The 19321-nt window shown below is 36.1% G+C and overlaps 2 protein-coding genes across 14 annotated transcripts in view; one reads left to right on the top strand and one right to left on the bottom strand.

Annotated features, from left to right (window-relative positions):
- Window positions 1-10098, bottom strand: part of LOC131691583 (spectrin beta chain) — a 65183-nt gene extending 55085 nt beyond the window's left edge. For 8 of the 11 annotated variants that reach the window (XM_058978106.1, XM_058978102.1, XM_058978104.1 and 5 more), the window contains exon 1: window positions 9853-10098. The gene's annotated coding sequence lies outside the window, so the exon portion shown is untranslated. Of the gene's footprint in view, window positions 1-221; window positions 486-8762; window positions 8796-9103; window positions 9154-9852 lie in introns of those variants that run through there. The other 3 variants (XM_058978099.1, XM_058978098.1, XM_058978097.1) reach the window with 3 other exon arrangements.
- Window positions 10099-14194: 4096 nt separating this feature from the next.
- On the top strand, window positions 14195-16825 carry LOC131690077 (signal recognition particle receptor subunit alpha homolog). Of its 3 annotated transcripts, none has more exons than XM_058975578.1 (5): window positions 14195-14264; window positions 14355-14521; window positions 14579-16039; window positions 16096-16263; window positions 16342-16825. In XM_058975578.1, the coding sequence occupies exons 2-5, from the start codon at window positions 14405-14407 to the stop codon at window positions 16465-16467; spliced, it is 1872 nt and encodes a 623-aa protein (XP_058831561.1). In that variant the 5' UTR covers window positions 14195-14264; window positions 14355-14404; the 3' UTR covers window positions 16468-16825. The 3 variants fall into 3 exon arrangements, with proteins under 3 accessions (XP_058831561.1, XP_058831560.1, XP_058831559.1); XM_058975577.1 differs by having other exon boundaries at window positions 14199-14264; window positions 14342-14521; XM_058975576.1 differs by having other exon boundaries at window positions 14223-14521.
- Window positions 16826-19321: the final 2496 nt, after the last annotated feature.

Here is a 19321-nt window from a genome sequence, read left to right on the forward strand (position 1 = left end):
TTTGTTTTCTGTTTGCTTTATAGGCTTTGAAATATTTAGAACAAAATTGGTAGATTTCTGCTCACTATCAGTATTTCACATAACATGAACATGGAATGCTAATGAAATGTTTCTTCCAAAAATAGAACATTTATATATTTCACTTAAATCCGACACGTACGCCTTCCATTTATTCCTAGTAAATGAAACATATTCGATTTTTGTCACAAAACTGTACTCACCTAATTTTTTCCGCAATGACACAAGTTTCGCGTAAAATAACAATACAGTCCCTAGAGTCGTTCAACTTCCGACGGCTGCACAATGCTGCGAAAGAATTGCACAGACCAAGCGATCAATTGATTATGATTCAGACGGAAGGTGAAAAATCTTTCCCGTTTTCAGCACCGTCGCTCAATAATGGCTCAGCGAGACATATTTTTCCTGTTTGATTCAAAATTCGCCACTTCTCTGGTGTTTCTGTGACCGTGTGACATGGAAGCATACGCGAGCTGTAGAAATGCACTACTACTGAATACTGTTACACACACATACTGCAACGTAACCGCCAGTGAAGAAGAGACCGTGCGGAGTGCGATTGCGCAATTGCCGCGTCGTCTGTCTAGTGCGAACGGAACGGATCGAATCTAGCGACGGATGGATTGATGTTCCACAGTTTACGCTCGTCGCCCGGTTCCACTCTTTCGTTGCTTTGCGTTTGTGTTGACCACGGTTGGTAGTCTGTTCGGTGTCCCTTTCTCACTTTGTGTTTCTCCCCATTATGTTCACCGAAGCAGAGATTCTTTCATAACCTAGATGGCAGTGGTCCAATTCGTTCTTCACACAAATACACTCCTCCAGTCGACGCCAAAAAGCCGACGAAATTCGATTAGTGTATAATAATATGATAAGATTATCACCGGTCATATGGTTCTTTTCAGAAAAGGTTAGAAATAGAAGAGACAAAATCTCTTCCAGGGCGTGTATTTTGCCTGCAGAATATTTGTTCGGCATCCGTTAGCGTAAACCAATGCATTTGCACTTGCATACAATGGAAAAATAATGTCAAAATACGAAGAAATTGATAAAAAAGCCATACTGTGGAAAATAAACTCATATCTAGGATTCGCGGCGGTGTGGATGCGGGCGGTAAATGGATGTACCACACAGCAATCGCGAAAAATTTCAAAACCTTACCGCATGCCGCACCTGCAAATATGACTAATTTGAATGGTAGGAGCAGTTTTGATAGTTTTGAATTTTTTATACATAGGTATCTTTACTATCATGTGTCCAGAAATACATTTTGAATTAGAACTAAACTCTATTGATATATTTTTGATTAACCGTATTTAAAAAAAATCAGATTCTGCTGAACAAAAACTTGTTAATGTAATTTTCATCACGAAACAATAAATACTAAAATCTACAACTTAACTCATAAAAATTACAAAACGAGTATGTATTTGCAAATAGTAGGACTCATTGTTTTATGCTAATAAAATAATACAAAGAAAATCTACCGGATTCCAGGTAAACCTGTATTGTTGGCAATGGTGATAAATTTTCGGCGACTTAAAACTGATTTTGTATTCAACTGATTTTGTATTGATTCATTACAAAATGCTGAACGGTTTAATAACTATGCTATAGTTTTCAGTCATTAATCTTTGGTAAAGGCGCAGAACTAATCATTAACAAGCGCAAAGGTAAATCAAGTTAATAAAACGGATTTTTCTAATTCAATTATTTTCTTATTATATATTCGTCCTAATCAAGATGGCATGTTGGTAACAATGTCTTGTGATTCGGGTCGAAAATCCTATGAAACGATTTGAACCTTGCCGGCACGGATCATACGCACGGTATAAACCAAAAATGCCGTATCTCGCTGTTGTGCAAACATTGCTTGGGCGTAGGGACGGCGAAATCCTTACAGCACGCGTCGACGACCGTTTCCCTTCCGCAGCTCATGTCAAATGAGAGATGAAAGAACAATTTGGCATCTTTTGTGTAGTCATCGCTGCAAAGACCTACCTGTAGCAGCAGCAATAATAATACCATTAAGAGTTTTTTTTACTCATTTTAAACAAAAATTACTATTGTTCACGAAAAATTCCGCCTTTTAATGAGTAAATACCCCCTTAAATGAACATCATGACGCTCCATCTTATGGGACCTTAAGACCTGGGAATGACGCAATTCTTATGCGCAGTGATGTCCCAGCACACAACTCGAGCTGTTCGGTACATGTTCTGTGTGTTAAGGGGCTTCTTCTACTGTTACGGTTTGGTGAAAATCATATTCCTTGGCATGTTACTGGGAAGCAAAAGGTACCCATCTCCGGCCCTTTCTGAGATACCAAGCGCGGCGGCACCTCGATGGCGCTTGTCTATGGAAAAACCATTGTTTAAAGAATTCACCGGTCCACTCTTTACGGTTTATGTATATGTGAGCGTCTGTGAATGGTTTCTTGCTTGAACGAGATTACGAAAAATGAAGAAGGAAAACAAAGGTATCTGTGGGAAAGGAAAGGGAAAGTTGAGGGGCAAATCAATCGGCTAACTAACAAAATTTTATGGGCTGGCGATTCGGAGAAACTCAAATTATTTAGAAAATATGCGAAATGCATATGGGTTTCCTTCGAACACTGCTCGTCATCGAACAAAAATCCCCAACACCAGACTTCCCATGAACATCAACAAGTTTGCACCCGTGTACAAAATTTCGTGCACGCGTTCAACCGCAAACATGCTTTACCTTTGTGTACAGGTTCGCATCGAACCCCGAACTCAAGCGAACTATGTGCAAACTTGGGTTTAAACATCGTGTACGAACACCGCGTGCGTACATAAGAAAGGCACACACAAAACAGAATGAGTCAATGCTAGTGATGATGGGTGAGAGAAAACTAGTATCAAGAACCTGTGTGTACGAACACCGCGTACGTACATGGGGTTCGGTTGTGCAGACGAACATGTGCTCGTGTTTTGGTACGCATTAGCGCGTTCGAGTTTGCACACGAAGTGATGGTGTAGGATGAGCACAGAACTAGAGCGAACATGGTGTTCGATGTTCATTTGGGAAGACTGCCCAACACTCAAAGTGTTCACCCGGCGAGGACAGTTGGTGCAAGTGGCGTCAGGCTGAAGTAAAAGGAACTTTAGAAACTTTCGAACATGTCAGGATCTACGAAAATCTATCATCTAATGATTTAATCGAAAGATGCTTAGGAGCTCACACCCAAAACATCAATGAGTCTCTGAATAGTGGAATCTGTTCCTTAGCGCCAAAACACATGCACAGATTCTAGCAGGCAGGTGGACAATGTTGTGACTTATTTGGCAGTCAGCATCTTCAACCAAGGATTTTCATCGACCTTACAAGCTATGGCGGTAATGGGAATTACCTTGGGGACTGAAGCTAAAAGATGTGCTACTCGACTCGACAGTGAACGTATAACTCGTTCTAAACGCAAAGTGGGTGTCGCGGCAAAACAGGCCCGAATTCAATAGAGAGCAAAATGTGCAAATCCATGATGAGGAAGGAGAGCTCTGCGGACCCGGTATAATAGATTATCTAGTAAGGTACTACAATCGAGTTATACACCGTACTTTATCTTTAAACGCGTTTTCCCGAAAGTAGTTTTTTAAGCGGTCAAGTAAGACCATTCATAAAAATACTGGTCCGATTTCAATAATTTTTTCTCCAACTGTTCAGAAAATAAAATGTTTGGTCGAGAGGGATTTGCAAAATGTCAATTTGTTCCATTTTTATGGCCCTTAATGGGCCAAAAAATAACGTAAATGTTGGAAATTTTCACAAATCGTTACATAACTTTTACAAATTATAAAATCTCTCTCGTCTAAACATAGCCAACGTGACTATGATTATAAAAAAATATGAGTTTTTTGATTACAGATTACCCAATTTGCCAAAACTTTACTTAAGCGGGACTCATGCAGTTTCAACATCAATATCATCAATGAGTTTTCAAGGTCGCGACAGATTTTTCTTTTCGTCTTCAAATGTAAAATTGAAAATTCAAATTTTCTTTTCGTTTTCAAATGTAAAATTGAAAAAAAAAAACGTTTCAAAATCCATTGAGTAGATGCTTTACAATTTATTCCCAAAAGGTGCTCAATTTTAGGTCTCGCGAGTAGAGGACCCCCTTAACCAGGCTCGCGACTTGTGTTGAGCAACAGCGAGTTCGTGTGCCTGTTCTTATAAAAAGAGCGAGTCGCATGAAGCGTGTTTTTTGCCGAGAATACAAGCTCGAAGCAAGACGAACACAACCGTGTTCGTGTGCTTGCCTTAAAGAGAGCAGTGTGCTTTCTAAAACAGTCTCGTGTATCAGCTCTAAGGTGCGAGCCGGTTGGGCCGTCAGGATTATTTTTTATCGTTTCGCCTTTGGTTTTCTTTTTCGATTGCTTTATTGCATTTTATATCTGTTGTGAAGGCAAAGCGGCTCTCAATCGTACCCTATAAAACTAGTAGAAATAATATAGTCCATCAAACAATTCATTCATCAATAAATTGATGGTGTAGAAGAAGATAATTTGGATTGGTGATATATTTTAGCCGCGATTGATCAGGATTGATGCATTGATCAATGTATGTGAAGTGGCTGACATGATATTAGTAATCTTAATTTTATTCAATCTTACGGTCAAAGTATTGGTCAATGGATTTAATATTGATGAATATTTCTGCACGTGTTACTTTGTCAGTTGTGCATTCCAATTGACGCTTTTAATTTAAAAGTACACAATTAAATCTAGCCTGCGTTTACATCTTTTGAACTCAAATTTAAATAGAAATAATCGCAAAGTTAGCAATCCGTTTTCAAACAGAGAATGTCTTAACAGCGTTTAGTTCAGAAAACTATTCAAATGATTGATAGTTCAATTACGTTTGCTATTTGCTACTTCCATAAAAGGATCTTCGAGTTTACTTGATGTTATATCGAGTCAATTTTTAGTCATGTTTTGCACCAGGGAATCAATGCAGATCGTAGGAATAGGAGTGTTATTTCGAGCTGCCTGATAGTTTGAAATACACAAATAAATAAATTTACGCGCTTTTTCATCGAATGTTATCAAAGTTTGATAGGTAAAATTGAAGATTACATTCTCGTTAATCAAAAAAAATGTAAATCAGTTTATTTAGGTATTACAATGATTGAAAAATGTATTACGCATTAATGTCATGAGATTATAAGTGTAAACTCGCATTATTTTCAATCAAAAAGGTAATGTACATTTGCAATCACATTGATTTAACTGCAGTATAAAATTCGCTACTTTTGGATGTGTATGTGTCGTCATTATTTAATCGATAATCCCGCATTTAAAATAAAGAAATTCTTCCTACGCCTCGTTTCTCCTCCTCTTTGAATCAATCTTAGATTCCTATCACAGCACACTTGGTTGGGTCTCTCAAGGTTTTGTATCATATCTTTCTATCTATTGTATTTTTTGTATAGGATGAAGTTGAGGATTACCAACAATACAGAATAATCAGTATTTACATAGACTTTTTCAGAAAATTTTGAACCAAGAATCTGTGTATTTAGATTTTCTACTATTAAGAGACCCTTACACGTTCAATTATTTTGTCAATACTATAGAGTATTGACAAAATATTGATGAAAAAAATGGTTTGACGGTATACATTTCAAATGGGATTGACGTAGTAAAGCAGTGTTGTCAATACTGTGCATTGAGATAAGTATTGAACGAGTTCGGGCCGCTATAGATATAACATGCAGTAAAGCAACCTGTAATATTCTAAAAGCGAAACAAAAATCATGTAATCCCTACTGCTCCCCGGCTCACAACTGCTGACACACGAGCGTGTTCTAGAAAGCACAGGCTCTCGATATAGCTTGAACACGAACACGAGGGTGTTGTTGCTTCGAGCTCGTGTTCTCGGTAAAGCACACGAGTTTATAAAATGGCGATCAACGGATAAATGACCGGCCAGGTTAAAATACAAATGTTTGTTTAAACATAAAAAATGACGATCACACATTCTCGCTTCAAGCGGCTCGCTCTAAGAACAGACGAGCAGGGTTGTCATATTGACAGGTTTTCCACTAATGTTCCAGATTTTTTTTACAATTTTTGGACACAGATTCTTTTTCACATATGACAGATTTTTAACATTTTTAACAAAATTTCACAGACTTCGAGATTTTTGGAAATATTTCGATTCATCCACAATATTTTGAAAACTACCGTAAACCGGGGTGACTTTGATCATCGGGGTGACTTTGATCATTCGAAACTTTTTTCGTAGATCGAAATTTGACTTTACCTGATTTTTACGAAGCTTCGTAAAGTGTCTATTTTTTATAAAACAAATAAATCTCAGATTTGAACAAGAGTAATACATTACAAGCGAGTTTTTATTTTCCTTTATATTGGGATATGCTAAATTTAGTTTTAAGAGTTTGTTTATTTTTAATACATTTTTTGTGAAACTAGTTGACAATTATTTCAAATTATTTTAAGCTATAATTCGCAACATTTTTTTATTGTTCAATATTCCAACGTGTTAAAATGGATGAAACTTTTTGTACATTGATAAAACACTGAAACAAAACAATTTTAGCAGGTTTAAAGGTTTTCAGAATCTTTTATTTCAGTGGGACACAAATTATACGAATTTTGGTTACTCGAATTTTACAGTACATTCAAATACTCTATATAATACAAATTAACATCTATTTAACAATGAGTATCTTTCCAGAATTAGTAACTTAATGTGGGTGAACATGCAGGTTATCAAAGTCACCCCGGAACACGAAAACGGACTTCAACTTAAAATCATTTTTGAAAAAATAGCTGTAAACCGACAATTTTAGGTAAAACAATCTAATCTTGTTCTCCATACATCAGTACATGGTTTAAAAATATTAAACTTGAAAAAAATGTGTTTCGTCTAAAAATATGTAATGATTACTTCGAAAAGTGATCAATGTTACCCCGGTTTACGGTACGCAGATTTTTTTCTATTTTAGGCATCACAATTTTTTTTAGGCATCACAGATTTTTTTGACTTAAACACTAATTTCAATCTAGCATCCCTCAGGACCAACACAAGTTCGCACACAACACAATATTGAAATCACAAGTCTAGTGCTTAAAATGTACTACTATTCACTAAAATAATGTTTATGTTATACTTTTTAGCCAGCAATGTTTAGTGAAATCTGAAAGATTTGTTGAAAAATAGGAATTTGTTATATGTTCATAAAACTTGAGTCACGGTTTTTCTCACTACGAGATGGATTTAAACAGGTCCTTTTAAATAAGTACTCTTGAAATAAAATATTTTTTTTTTTGTAATTTCAGCTTTGAACGATTTTTTTGAAAAGTATCTTTTTTCAGTGTAAATATCATTTTTGTAATGAAAGTAAATTTTCCATATTAAGTTTTAGATGGGGGAAGCCTTTTTAGATTAGTCATTTGGCATAATGTCGTTTGGCATAACTATAGCGAGATTCAAGTGGTCATTTGGCATAAAGGTCAGTTAGCATAATCGAATAAAACAATTGAAGATAGATTGCTGTTTGGTATAATGGCCATTACGCATATATCCGTTTGGCATAATAGAAATTATAATTAATTCCTCAGGTCCATATGATTAACCAGACTTGGTGGTCAATAACCGAAATAATAGGTTACCAAATCGGTAATTTCGCAATAGAAGTAAAAAAAGTCATTTCAGTATGTTTTAGCATAATATAGTAAGCTTGTAAGAAAATTTCGATTCAAACTATACTAAACTGTCGCTATAAGCATAACTGTCTTATGTGCTATGGGATTCCATATACAAATAGGACAATTCTCGACAAACATATGATTACGGCCTAAAAGCCAACTGTCAAAATACACTTTGAATGGAAATTCCGGACAAACCGTTACATGCCAATCACAGTTGTTGGTAGTAAACGAAAGAGAAAAGTTTTCTCTTTCATAAACTGTTGTGAACTGTGTTCAACTAGTAACGGTTTGTTTGGAATTTCCATTAAAAGTGGATTTTGACAGTTGGCTTTTAGGCCGTAATCATATCTTTGTCGAGAATTATGCGTAGAGCGTGAGTAAATGAATTAAACGAAATTCAAGTGTTGTTCGAAGTAAATTATTTGTTAACCCAGTAAGCGGTTACTAGATCGAGTTGGCAAACTAGTCTGTTGTGATACGTGAGATTCCATCCGAACTGCTTCCATTGGGCCTACGTCTTTTTTGCTCTTCTCTCACCAATTATGCGAATACAAATAAAATCTCCACCAAAAACAAAATATCAGTTTCAGAAGCACAATACCTACTTCGAATCAATTTAATGTTGTCGCAAATAAAATCTAGCTACATAGGAGATACATGTTGCGTAAGAGCGCTTCAAAATATCATGCTCCTCTGATTCACAAACGCTGATAAACATCAAATTTTGTGTGTTACATCGAAGCTAAATATTACCTATGAAAATGTGCTTTTCTTAGTATACCCAGAGCTGAGAAATAGCTGAGGGTCCGAATTGGCCAGCGGTCCGATTTCAATTGTTTTCTGCTTTGAAATTATAGTAAAGTAAGAGAAACCATTAAAATAAAATAACAAAAAAGTTTGTTTACAAATCTTATTCGCCCTTTTGCAAATTTTATATGGACATATGCCCTTTAAAAAATTGCTCTTGGGGTGATGTGATCTAAATATGTTGAATATTTACTCGTGAAATCTTTTCGAGTTATTTTTTATAACAATGAGACTTGTTGTACTTACTCGGTCGCTTCAACATTTAGTACGCCGTCCGCACTAGAAAATTAGTGGAAACTTTTATTGTAATGCAGTAATAATCGAAAAAAGAAGCAAACAAAGAGTCTCTTATCGTTAGATACGCCTATTTGGAAAGAAGGTAATAGAAAGTAAAAAGTTTCATCTGAATTGACAATGAACGATCACGATTTTGATGATTGGAGAATGAATCTTGGTAAACTTGCTCATGAGACAAACGTACAAATAAGGGAGCTCAATAAAAGAAATTAAATAAAAATAGCATAACACTTGAAATAATCCAATTTTTAGCGTTTATAATTAACAGATAAATCGTACATAGTACTTACGTATAACTGAATCCTTTGTCGCTTTATTTTATAACTGTAATCAAAAACACCTTTCCAAAAAAACAATAAAGAAAAACATCAATATTGAGAGTAGATGGAAGGTTAGTCTAGTACCGCTACGGAAAGCATAATGCTATTCACGCGCCAGTGTATGTTTGCTTACACAAAGCATAAAAATCTACATCATGGGCGAAACATTGCGAGTGTAGTTGTATTTTTGAATATTCACGTTCCATCCGCTCTCTCCACGACTGTAGAAAGCAGAATTTTGGGCCTTTTTCACTCACCCGAACGAAAGCAGTTGAGGTCAAAATAATAAAAACACTCGCTCAAGCCAACCATAAAATAATCAAAAAAGAGCTGACGCAAGCTGATCCTCGCTTTATCCGCATTGAGTGAATAACATGTAAAAGAGGAAAATGCAATAATTTTGCAGTGCGCTCGAATACTGTGTTGGCAAAAATAATGCAAAGTGATGACCGATGATGTCATCGATTCAATTTAAAGTATCCCTCTCTCATTTTGTTTTCCTCTTTACTCTCTCAAGTTCAAATAGCCTGCGCTATGGGCGTTGTCATCGCACTTTTCTACACCGCACTGTTTTCCCATTCGAATATGCTGATGCTACACTACAGTAGAGGCCTGCGATCCATTTTTCCTATTCACCTCTTTCGATATCCAACAAGAAGTATGAGTGTGAAGGGAAAATTTTCATCAGTCAGGCGCTAAGCGAAAGAAATATTACTCACTTCTAATCGATCGATTTCTTCGATTAAACGGTACTTTTTGATTGTTAATGCGACCGTAAATTGCACTCACACGATTGCTTTCAATTTTTCACCGTAAATATGGCCGAAAAACACACTTTTCCTCGATTTTCCTTTGAAAGTTTCAACTTTTTCTTTTTCACACACGGCACTAATTTTTCTTCACAGCGCGACGGCGACGACCATCTTCACTCGAGTACGCTCACTTTCGGACAGAACACAGCGAAGCTTTTGCAGTGCCCTCGAAGCGAACTTATGCACCATTAGCAAACAGACGTACCGAAGGAAGAAAAGAGACGGAACTCAAATGTCAAGATCTGCATATAGCTGCCTATAATATAGCTATGCGAACCTCAAAAGCTTAATACACTGAAAGGAAAATCATACAATAAACTTATTTAGCATCTTGATGGATGGCTGCGCCCTGGGACGGTACGGGAATTTTTTTCTGTTCATTTTTCGACAAACATATGATTATGGCCTAAAAGCCAACTATCAAAATCCACTTTGAATGGAAATTCCGGACAAACCGTTACATGCCAATCACAGATGTTGGTAGTAAACAAAAGAGAAAAGTTTTCTCTTTCATAAACTGTGTTCAGCTAGTAACGGTTTGTTCGGAATTTCCATTGAAAGTGGATTTTGACAGTAGGCTTTTAGGCTGTAATCATATGTTTGTCAAGATTTTATCTTTCGTCTCGCATTTAGTGACATGAATGTACTTATGATGAATGAAGTTCATGTTTGACAATTCCAGGTGGTTTGTTTACTTTATCAGTTGCGTGAGTACGCCCAGTAATCTAAAAGACGGGTAGGCGGGTTAAACTAGAGCACTCTATACGCAGAATTTTATTTATGTATCGATAGCATACTTTTCTATTTGCCTCTCGTTTTTTCAGCTGTACATTTTATGCATTGGACATATTCGGTCTATCCACTCATTGAATGCTTACTAGAAGTATATGCATGAAAATGCATAAAAATCACAGCAGAAAAAAATAGACGGGAATAGAAAGTATGCTAACTATGCATATTTTTGTTTCTCAGTGTAGTTAGAGTTACATACACTTTATATAACAGACTTATGGAGAGAAAAACAGTAAAACTAGCAACCATGAATGTAAACTGGCATCCCGGAAGCTCCCATAAGCTTTGCATGGGCTTCCTCTTTGTACTTCCCCCCTCAAAACCATCATGCTCGTTTCGCTGCACTTTTTGACAGTCCGTTTGGCTGCAATTTTTGACACTTCGCTAATCTGTGTATAAAGTGTCTGTAGTTAGAGTATGGCTGAAACGATTTGGACGTATCCCAACGAGCAGAAATCTGACGTATTTCTATTGTTAATACGTCAAATTTCATGTTCGTTTGGATACCTCATGGCCACTAGCCCACACGGTTAAATAAAACAACCTGCAGCATAAGTTCTTTTAACTTACTTTTGCGTTGTGCGTCGCTTTCGCACTAATTAGTGTTGTCAAAACAAAACGAGAGATTCGACTCAGTCGAGGTCTTCCGTGGAGGAAGGTACTTTTGAGTTGTTTAGGGTATACTCAAAATTAGGTAAATTCAACTTAAATTTGAGTATAAAAAACCTATCAATGAGTTGTAATTTTTGCCGTGGTTAAATGGAAACTACCTTCAACACGGTTTACCTAATTTTAAGTTCCCCCACAATACCACGAGATTGAGTCAAAGGAACTCAATTTTAGGTAGTTTTTCGTTTCCGTGCAGTCATCGTGTCAATTGAAATTTTGTGCTAGTCCACTCCTCGTGTTTTTTTTTGAAAAGGGCCGATAAGCATGCTGTCAAAATTCACTTTGAGAGGAAATTCTGGACAAACCATTATTCACCGACCATAAATCACAACATCAGACGAAAGAGAAAACTTATTTTTCATAAAATGTTAACATCCATTCTCGGCGAGCTACGGTTTATCCGGAATTTTCTCTCAAAGTGAATTTTGACAGCATGCTTATTGGCCGTTTACAAAAAACACGCAAGACTTTTACTTTTACCACACAGACATAACACTTTGAATAATTACTCGAGATTTCCATCGATCACATTTAAAAGATCTGTCCTGCTTGCCGCTAGTGCTACTTATCATGATTCCTGCTCAACTTTTTACTCACCTCATCAAAGATAACGACGCTGGTTACCTTTGACAGATCAATACTCTGCGGATTCTTAACGAAAGCATTTTTTGGAAGCTACTGTTACGTTTGCTGGCCACCACAGCGTGAACCTCACGTGCACCAGCTCTACTTGGCGGTTTGATTTGGTTTTCGCTTCGTCAATCAACTTTTCACTATTGAGGTAAGTAAATCTGCTGTTTTATCTAAATATTATTGTGCATAACGTTGGCTTTATTTTTCATGATAGAAGGAATGTGAGCAGCAATGCTATCCACAGCTTGCGCGAAAATATTAAGACCATACAGAATTCTACATTAATTCAATTGAGTCAGAATCGTTTGTTGTATTTGAACTCAAAATTTGAGTTTAGATTTAATCTAGACAAATTATTCAGAATTTCGAGCCATGCTCCTAATGGTTTATTCGGGAAGCATGTCTAAAGCTGTCAATTGACATTTTGCTGCAAAGCTCAATTACCTGCTGTGACATCTACAGATTAATAGCGTAAGCAAGATAAGGTGGATGTTTGTGTTTTTTTATATCTATGCTAAATAATTTCATACATTTTTTTGACGTTTTCCTTAAATACGCATCAATTATGGTGAATAATGGGCTCAGAAGAGAAGAAAAACGTTTTGGAAGTTAATATTAACAGTTTTTGGTACATACACTCAAGTTAAACATAAGAAATCTTCAAAAGTGTGAATACTGCACGTATAGGTTAGGGTTCATAACCCTCCGATTTAATCATATTTAAACAACCCAGTTCACTTTTGACAACAATTAGCTCTCATTTTGAGCATACACAACTTTCTGCGAGATGTTTTTATATCGGTTCTGAAAGAAAAATTTAAAAAATATGCTATAGTATCCTTCATTTGCAGAAAAAGTCTGTTTGTATCTTGAAGGAAATAAATTTTCTTCCACATTACTTTCAGTTTTTCATTCGAATATGGTCAGCTTCCTTAAAAAATGCAAAAATTACAGAAACTTTTGAAAATTTTCTACCAATTTGACCGTTCATACGCAAAACATCCACCTCAAGCATGTATCTCTATATACAGTGCAAATTCGTTAGTTGGGTCACGACTGCGCCCCAACTAGCGAATCGTATCCGTTAATTGGGGCAACTGACAGCTGGCAAAAATTACCCGAGGGAAACGCTGATTTTTTTCTTTCAATAAAAAACAAACAGAAATATTTTACGGTCCATAAAAGTAGGCTGTTTCCTTCCAGTTTAAAGTTGATTTTTGTGACAAAGTATGTTATTAGTGCTCTTTTTGTCATCAATTATATTTTTGATAAATTCCTTCACATAAAAAAGGAAATGGATACACCCTCGGAAAAAGCCGATAAATCGCAAGCTTACTACGTTGCCACTAGCTAAAAATCATTGGATAATGTGATTGAATACATCAGATATGACCTTAAAAAGTTAGTAAACTAACCTCTCTGCGACATAAATTAATTGAGGCTGAATGGAAGAAGCGAAACATTTAACACATTTATTTCACTAAAAACATTCCGGAATATGCATTCAAAAATAAAATTCCATTGAATTTCAAAGTATGCTTTTTTCCTAGATCGCCACAGAAATCAACCAATAAGCCCTTTGAAATCGATGACATTCAAACGTCAATCAGTTTTTGACTTTCAGTTTTGACATAAGAGTGTCTTTTAGTTGGGGAATGCCCCAACTAGCGAACATTTAACTAACGAACCCCCAACTAACGAATTTGCGCTGTATATATATATATATATATATATATATATATATATATATATATATATATATATATATATATATATATATATATATATATATATATATATATATATATATATATATATATATATATATATATATATATATATATATATATATATATATATATATATATATATATATATATATATATATATATATATATATATATATATATATATATATATATATATATATATATATATATATATATATATATATATATATATATATATATATATATATATATATTATGCGTAAATATGCCTATATCGACAAGTCCCGTCCCAGGTTTAAGCGGTTTAAGCTTTCATGAAGCAAAAAAATGTCGTTGGGAGATCCCTCACGAAGCTTTTCGACGTTTTCTGCTGTTTGACATCCGCACGCAGCCATCAACTGTCGAATTTGACATTCAATGTGCTACGTGTTTACGTTCTTTGTGCTGAGTTGTCAGCAAAACCGAGCATTATAGGAAGCAAAATTGAATAGTGAAGTACGTTTGGTGTAATTTTTTGCAATTTCTCGCCATTTCGTCATCAGGAGAATACTAAATTCCTAGTTAATTTTTAGATAAATATTTTAGGTGTAGATAATATTGTAGTAAATAACCGAGTCCAGGAAAGGACGGTTAAAATGTTGGATTTGTTTACCATTTTTACTAAGGGCGGGATTGTCCTTTGGTGCTTCCGAGGCACCAACCAACTATTTGCGCCGCCAGTTAATGCACTCATTCGGAGCGTGATTTTACAGGTATGGTCTGTACAACAAAAAAAACCTCAACAGTAGCTTACACTGCAATCTTTGCAGGAACGTTCCGGAATTTATGATCACGATGGCCTCTCCCTTCAATACAAGTTGGACAACGAGTTCGAGTTGATCTTTGTTGTTGCATTCCAAAAAATACTTCAATTGTCATACATCGATAAGTTTCTAAGTGATGTGCACCTGGAATTTCGCGATAAATATAAGAATGATTTGCGGGTAGAGAACCGGAACTACACGAGCTATCAATTCCAGGATGAGTTTACCAGGATTTTGGATCAAGCGGAAAAATGGGGTAAACTTCAAGCGACATTGCCGAAGCAAATGCGCAGCTACGAGGAGTCCCATAAATCGAAGAAAACGGTCTCATCTATGATTGAGCGTAAGGGTGAGGAGAAACCGGTGACAGGAGGAAAGAAATCAGTTAAGATTGTAGAGAACAAAAAACAGCAGGAAGAGAATATACCTCCTGTTCAGTTGAATGGTACAAACGATGATCTGATCATGGAAAATCGTAAGAGGTTGATGGGAAAAATGAATAAGAAAAACAAGGGAGATAAGCCGAAGTCGCCGAAATCTCCTCCGCAGAAGTCTGGTAAACAGATGCGTGTTTGGGATTTGGGTGGAAATGTAAAAGATTTGCCCAATTTGGACCGCTGCAAGGATAAACCTGAGGATATTCGTAGTGACTTCACGCCTAGTAACGAAATGATTGGAACTATGAAAGGAGGTATACAAGACCTGGAAGTTGAAAGCGACGACGATTACTCGGAAGAAGAAGATGATGAGGTTCAACAATATGCAAGTCGTCCTAGCGTCCCGACTACCAAAAAAACGGGAGGAATGTTATCCCTTTTCAAGGGTTTGGTAGGATCGAAGAATCTTACTCGTAGCGACATGCAATCAGCTTTGGATAAACTTCGTGATCATTTGATATCGAAGAATGTGGCAGCGGACATTTCACAAAAACTGTGCGAATCAGTTGCAGTCAAATTGGAAGGGAAAGTTCTCGGAACATTCGACACTATCACTGCTACAGTGAAGAACACATTGACAGATGCTCTAGTGCAGATTCTGTCGCCAAAGCGTCGTGTTGATATACTGCGTGATTGTCTTGAGGCGAAGAAGAACAGACGGCCATATGTTATGAGTTTTTGTGGCGTAAACGGCGTTGGAAAATCTACAAATCTGGCTAAAATCTGTTTTTGGTTGATTGAAAATAATCTCAACGTGCTAATTGCGGCTTGCGATACGTTCCGTGCTGGAGCTGTAGAGCAGTTGCGCACCCACACAAGACACTTGAATGCGCTTCATCCTGCGGAGAAACACGCTGGTCGTGAAATGGTGCAGCTGTATGAGAAAGGCTATGGAAAGGATGCTGCAGGAATTGCTATGGAAGCAATCAGATATGCCAAGGATGTTGCTGTTGATGTTGTTCTGATCGATACAGCTGGACGAATGCAAGACAATGAGCCGCTGATGAGAGCACTAGCGAAATTGATAAAGGTATTAAGAATAGCGGCTTAAAAGATTTCGATAAACCAATATAACCCTAATTTCAGGTTAACGAACCAGATTTGGTTCTGTTCGTAGGCGAAGCTCTTGTTGGAAACGAAGCCGTTGATCAGTTGGTAAAATTCAACCAAGCGCTGGCCGATTACTCTGCCAACGATAACCCCCACATTATCGATGGAATTGTTTTAACTAAATTTGACACTATCGACGATAAGGTAAGTGATTATATTTTTCGATGCTTATCAATGTGTGTACCTACCGATCGTTATTTGTCTTTTTTAACTTCTTTCCAGGTGGGCGCTGCAATATCTATGACTTACATTACCGGGCAGCCGATTGTATTTGTGGGCACAGGACAAACTTACACCGATTTGAAGAAGCTTAACGCAAAGGCCGTTGTACATGCCTTGATGAAGTAAAACTCCCACATTTCTCTAAAATGGAACTATTGTTGTGCTAGAGAGCTACTTAGGCTATTATATTCATTTCCCCACATTGAATCCTATTTGGATATCAATACTATTCCGGCTAGTCACATAGGAAAAGGGATCTGGACTTTCGTTATTGGCAGCTTAGCGCGAGCCGTTCGAGTTGTGCATGTTCTTTACGAGAAATTTATGTAACATTACCATTATTCGTGTATTTGTTTGATTATTGCATTTTATCATTTTTGTTATTCCTACTTTAATATCGGGAATCGTGGACCAAGAGGTATAAAGGTAATTTGTCCAATCAAGATAAAGAGAGCTCTGTGTATTAGACCATTTTTAAAGAGTTGATTCTGTGTTCCTTAATCTCACAATTCTAAGTTACAAACGATGACCATTCCTTGATAGTATGCTTACTTACTACTCTCCAATTCAATGAAATACTGGCGCACACTACACCCAAACGAAGATTCTGGTACGTTATATGGGGGATTATTCTGACGGTCACTTCCGGTGAGGTGACACAAATCTGTCGTGACTAAGGTGAATGAAAATTTTCGAGTCACCTCACCTCACGGTTTCGTGACTTTTTCTATACATAAACGGCTTTGTGGGATACTTTAGTACCCCAGACCGAAAATGGCTCCAATATACCTAATTTTTATTGAATTTATAATTTAATCGGTTAGTTTTATTCTAAAATGATTCGTGAAGCAACCTGTTCAAAAACATTCGTGATTTATCTATTTTATTATGTAATATTCCATTTTTTTAAATATTTCACATTTCCCTTTTTCCCTAATATTGCTATAACTCCGGTAGTTTCTACCGATTTTGACCATCTATACGGCGTTGGGAAGATTATTAATTTTTTGGGGAAATAGTATTCAAATTCAATAATTCAAAAGCCAATCAAAAATTGTAACTATTCCGACGGTTTTTTGAACACAAAACGCCTATACAAACGGTAAAAATACAGCAATATGCAGTAATGGAGATCCCTGCCCTTTTGCTCAGTAAGGGTAATTGAGACCTTTGCGACCGGTCTCACGAACATTAAAGAAGTTTCCTGGTTGAAAACTATCTCATTTACTTTTGCCGCCTTTGTTTATTATTTTCCACCAGCTTGTGATGTAGTATTTGTGTCATGTGGCGTGTACGTACATGAGCCGTAGAAAAGTCTATGGGCACGTTGTGCCAGGTTGGTCGAGGCACAATTCGATTGTAAGTCAGTGAATGCTTGACGCGCAAAAGTGCCTGAGCCGATGGCAATCACTGTCAAGGATCAATCGAAGACTTTGAAATGGAAACATGTACCTCATTAAAAGCAGTTTAGTTTACATTGTCATAATTTGCCAACTGCTTCGGGTCAATAAACTATAATATAATATAATTAAAAATACTTAATATTCAAGTGTGTATGTATCACAAAATATGACTAACCATGTTCCTGTTTCATGTCCGTTGAACCATACTGAGTGGCCAAAATAACTATATTTATCCATAACACTCACCTTTTTCCTTTCTCTATCGTTTTAGCTTTTTTTTCTTTGGAGAAGCGGACAAGTAATCGGATAAGGATTTATTAAGGCTTAATGAAGGCTTAAAGATGTTCAAAAACTCATGCATGGGATTATTTAGAGTGAACAAAAAGATTATGGTACTCAGTATATACAGTAAGATTCCGTTTTTGGCACGTTCCGTTTTCGGCATGCTCCCATTTTGGCACACTCCGATTTTGGCAACAAATGGGTTCCGTTTTTGGCAACATTCTTGTTGTACTTAATAAATCTTTTAAAACTGTGCAATAGATATTGTTTGTATCAATTGAAATCACATTTCACTTTATTTCCAAACATGGGAGTAATATTAACTCTCAAACGGGCAAATATTTTTTTTTCAAATTTTGTTAAAATTGTCCCATAGTTTCAATACATTACTGTGATCATTTTGAGATGTTTTTCGCAATGTTGTTTTAAAACAGTGTTATGCATTTAAGGGTTAACTATATTTTACACTATACGTGTTGTGTTTAATGATCACAATAAGTATAGAAATGTATTATGTATGTATAATATAACTGATAACAGTGTAACTAGTGTCTGACAGAATAAATTTTTATAGTAAGACCCAGAACCTGTGCACTTTAAGAGTCAAGTACAGAGGAATGCGCTACACTTCATAATAAGACTAGTTCTGGAGAAAATTTTCAATAGAACCTTAGTAACATTGCGAGCCTCTTTCTCTTTGGATTATTACGACGTCAATACAAAACTTGGCACTAAATTTTCAGTACATATCGAAAGCTGACCATGGTGTGTCCCAAAGCCGTATTTAGGAATACAAAACTGATAGCTCCCAAATCGTTTGGTTTAGCTTTATGATGTCTTTGGCAAATTTGTTAGTTTTTTTTACATTTTTTTCAAATGAATGGAATTAGGGTGGTCTTTGTGGTTGAGGTGTTTAAAGTATCGACTGTTTAGATGTGTGAATTTTACTTGCGTAATGCACTACAATATAATAACACAAATGAATTGAAGCAAGTTTGCTGAATAAACAAGGCTATCTATAATGGTTAATTTGTTATGATTTTTTAAATTATTTTTTAAATTATTTTTTCGATGTGTTAATTTCTCACAAATGCATCTACTGATTTTTGGAACTTTTATTGGAGCATATTTTCATCGTAGCACTGATGTTTCAATCCCTTTTGTTTGGATAGTTTCTAGTGATTTATACAGGTTTTCTTCAAACCTAACTATCTTCAAACATCGCAACTTGATTTTCAATCTATCAATTCCATCTGGAAGATCGACGATTGGTTAGTTATAGAGAACAAAATTAA

Source organism: Topomyia yanbarensis, chromosome 3 (genome assembly GCF_030247195.1).
Source record: "Topomyia yanbarensis strain Yona2022 chromosome 3, ASM3024719v1, whole genome shotgun sequence".
Lineage (NCBI taxonomy): Eukaryota > Metazoa > Arthropoda > Insecta > Diptera > Culicidae > Topomyia > Topomyia yanbarensis.

What these genes read in the sequence shown, in the direction of transcription:
- LOC131690077 (XM_058975578.1), top strand. Translation starts at nt 14,405, where the DNA reads ATGTTGGATTTGTTTACCATTTTTACTAAGGGCGGGATTGTCCTTTGG. An exon ending in TTCGGAGCGTGATTTTACAG is followed by an intron (nt 14,522 to 14,578) that starts GTATGGTCTGTA and finishes CAATCTTTGCAG; the next exon opens with GAACGTTCCGGAATTTATGA. An exon ending in TTGACACTATCGACGATAAG is followed by an intron (nt 16,264 to 16,341) that starts GTAAGTGATTAT and finishes ACTTCTTTCCAG; the next exon opens with GTGGGCGCTGCAATATCTAT.